The 2,787-nt window shown below is 37.3% G+C and overlaps 1 protein-coding gene across 11 annotated transcripts in view; it reads left to right on the plus strand.

Annotated features, from left to right (window-relative positions):
• Nucleotides 1-2,787, plus strand: part of CARMIL1 (capping protein regulator and myosin 1 linker 1) — a 351,508-nt gene that overhangs the window by 252,948 nt on the left and 95,773 nt on the right. For all 11 annotated transcript variants that reach the window (XM_017505212.2, XM_037730170.1, XM_037730172.1 and 8 more), the window contains one exon: nucleotides 2,663-2,761. In XM_017505212.2, coding sequence (XP_017360701.1) covers nucleotides 2,663-2,761 — 99 coding nt within the window. The remainder of the gene's footprint in view (nucleotides 1-2,662; nucleotides 2,762-2,787) is intronic.

Raw genomic sequence — 2,787 nt, forward strand, 5'->3', positions numbered from 1 at the left:
AAAAAAAAAAAAAAAAAAAACCAGAGACAGTAGAAAAAAAGGGAAGATAAAAGAAACAAAGACCAAACGTAATAAATAGAAAACAGTTACAAACACGATAGATACGAATCCTCCCATTCAAGACACAATTGACAGGTCAGGAAATTGAAAGTAGGTACAGAAAATGAACACTCAGCACAAAGTATGCAAATATGTTAACTGTAAAATTTGTGCTTTCTTAACAAAAAGTTGGTGACTTTAAAGCTTATATTTACTTGTTTCTCTTCTCTCCCTTCCCCTGTCCTTCCCTCTCGTTCTCCCATCCTTCTCCCTTCTTCTCTTCCCCTTCTCCTCTCATCTTCTTTTCCTCTCCTCTCCTTCTCGTCCGTTCTTTTTCTGAGACAGGGTCTCATCTGTCACCCAGGCCAGAGTGCAGTGGCGCAGTCATGGCTCACTGTAGCCTCACACTCCTGCGCTCAAGGGATCTTCCCACTTCAGCCTCCTGAGTAGCTAGAACTACAAGGAGTGAGCCATCATGCCCGGCTAAGTTTTAAATATTTTTGTAGAGATGAGGGCTTGCTATGTTGTCCAGCAACAAATTGCTATGTTGTCCATAGCAATTTGGTCTCAAATTCCTGGGCTCAAAGGATCCTCTTGCCTCAGCGTCCGAACGTGTTAGGATTCAAGCATGAGCCACCACACCTAGCCTATAGGTTTTTCTTGTAAAACTTGCTGTCTTCTTATATATTCAAGTTTTTATTTTAACAGGTAGATTTTTGTCTTCTGGAAAAAAAATAGGACTATTTACTTTTACTCTACTGAATTAAAAAATATGGTGATTCAATACTCAATATATTAAAAGAAAAACCCACAAGATTCTTTACTAAAACATAGATTTTGTTTTTGCTTCTTATGCTGCTGTTGTTTTCAGCAGTGAGACCAGAGATGTCTAACTCGCTCGGGATTATCTCCCAGCTTGCTCTCAGCTGTCTAGGGGAGCCCGGTAAACATGATCATGATCCCTTTGGTCCTTCAGGAGGTGGGTTTTCTGTCCTTAGTCTGAAATGGATGGTGCGTGCAAGCAAAGTTTACCCTGTTACTCTAAGATGCAAATAATTTCGGTGGTGGTATATACAGGCCTGATATTAAAATCACCTGAAAATTGTTACTGTTTCTTCCTTTTGAGCTCATTTTTAGAAACAAGCTTTAGAGTACTACTTTTCTTTTAAAAAATTCCTTCCTAGCTTAAGTCTGTAAAGCACCACTGGTGCGTCTGGGGAAATGTCTGGAAGGCATGAGCCATCCTCGCATGCACCGCCTGTGTGTGAGATGAGCCTTCTGAAAAACCGAACTTGTCTCACAGTGAGGCCAAGTGTGTAATAACTAATAGAGCAAAAGGGCCAGAAGCTGGGTGGTAGTGTGTGCCTGTCACATATTTCAGGCAAGAATCTTTTCAGCAAAATATCCTGCATTGATAGTAATGTCACCTTGGAAAGAGATGACTTCTTGGGAAGCAACAAGAGAAAGTAATAGAATGTAATGTCAAGGCATTAATGTGTCACTTTAATAATGTTTCATTTCAGGTGTCTTTTTGTTTTTATAATTTCTTCATTTATGTTTAATGGAAAGGTACATTTTGTTCTCCTTTATATTTTCAAGGGATGATAGTAATTATAGTCTGTATTTTAATAATTTTGAATTGATATTAAGTAGTAGTCATTTAAGCATATGGAAATTGAAAATTAAAATGTAATAATACTTAGAGCTTCACAGTTATTAGAAGTTCTTAACCAGGGAACTGCTGTGACAAAAGCCAAATGGTTAAGTGATGTTATTAAAAAGAAACAAAAAGAACATATTAAAAAAAATAGATGACAAAATCTATCAATCTCAGATTATTCCTTACAAACATCTTTATAGGTATTCATCAACCTTAATAGTTAACCTTGCATTTTTGTTAAATGTATATTTATTTCATATTGTTTTTCTTGAATGCTTTATTTTAATCTAGTCATCATTTGTACTTTTGAATTTTTCACAGGATATAATCTATGTATAAAAATACAGAAATCCATTTTTTATTTGCTATAATTTTAATAATTCAGTCCTGTTTTTGAGAAAATATGAAAGTCTGATAGGTTAATGAAATCGGTATATATCTTTGAGTTGTACCAGCCTGTGTCCTTCAAATTTTGTAGCTATTCTTTCTGTCTCTCTCTCTTTTTATGTTAAAGAATTTTCTAAGTGCTGATACATTCTACAACTGGAATAAGGCTGTAAGAGATTTAGAGAGCACCATCCTTATTCCTTGGGGATATTTATTTAACTTCTGAACTGTTGGGTAGCCATGTGAGAGAAGGATTGAGATTGTGTGCTGAAAGTGATGAAAAATCACGAAGTGGGGTCTCTAACCCTACAGGCAATTAAAAACTTGCTTATCTTTTTCGACTACTGAGTTACATACAAATTACTCCAATTACCTGCAAGTTGAATCTCTCACTAAAAGCACAGTCATCACAGTGAAAGCCAGTTTTCCCCGTCGCCTGTGTTTTGTGGGGTCCAGGCACTGGCAACATGTGTGGATATGCGCTTCGGTTTTTAAGTTTAACGACTGTTTCGTTTACACTTTATTCTCTGCTGCGTTGAAATGTGTTCTTGAGGGATACCTGTGCTTTATTTCCAGATAGAGAACTACCTGCTACGCAATCACGAGACTAGAAAATACCTTCAAGAGCAGGCCTACCGCCTGCAGCAGGGCATTGTGACCAGCACCACCCAGCAGGTAAGCCCAGTGCCTGGGTTTCTATT

The sequence above is a fragment of the Cebus imitator genome, unplaced genomic scaffold (assembly GCF_001604975.1).
Source record: "Cebus imitator isolate Cc_AM_T3 unplaced genomic scaffold, Cebus_imitator-1.0 Scaffold335, whole genome shotgun sequence".
In the NCBI taxonomy this organism is placed as follows: Eukaryota; Metazoa; Chordata; class Mammalia; order Primates; family Cebidae; genus Cebus; species Cebus imitator.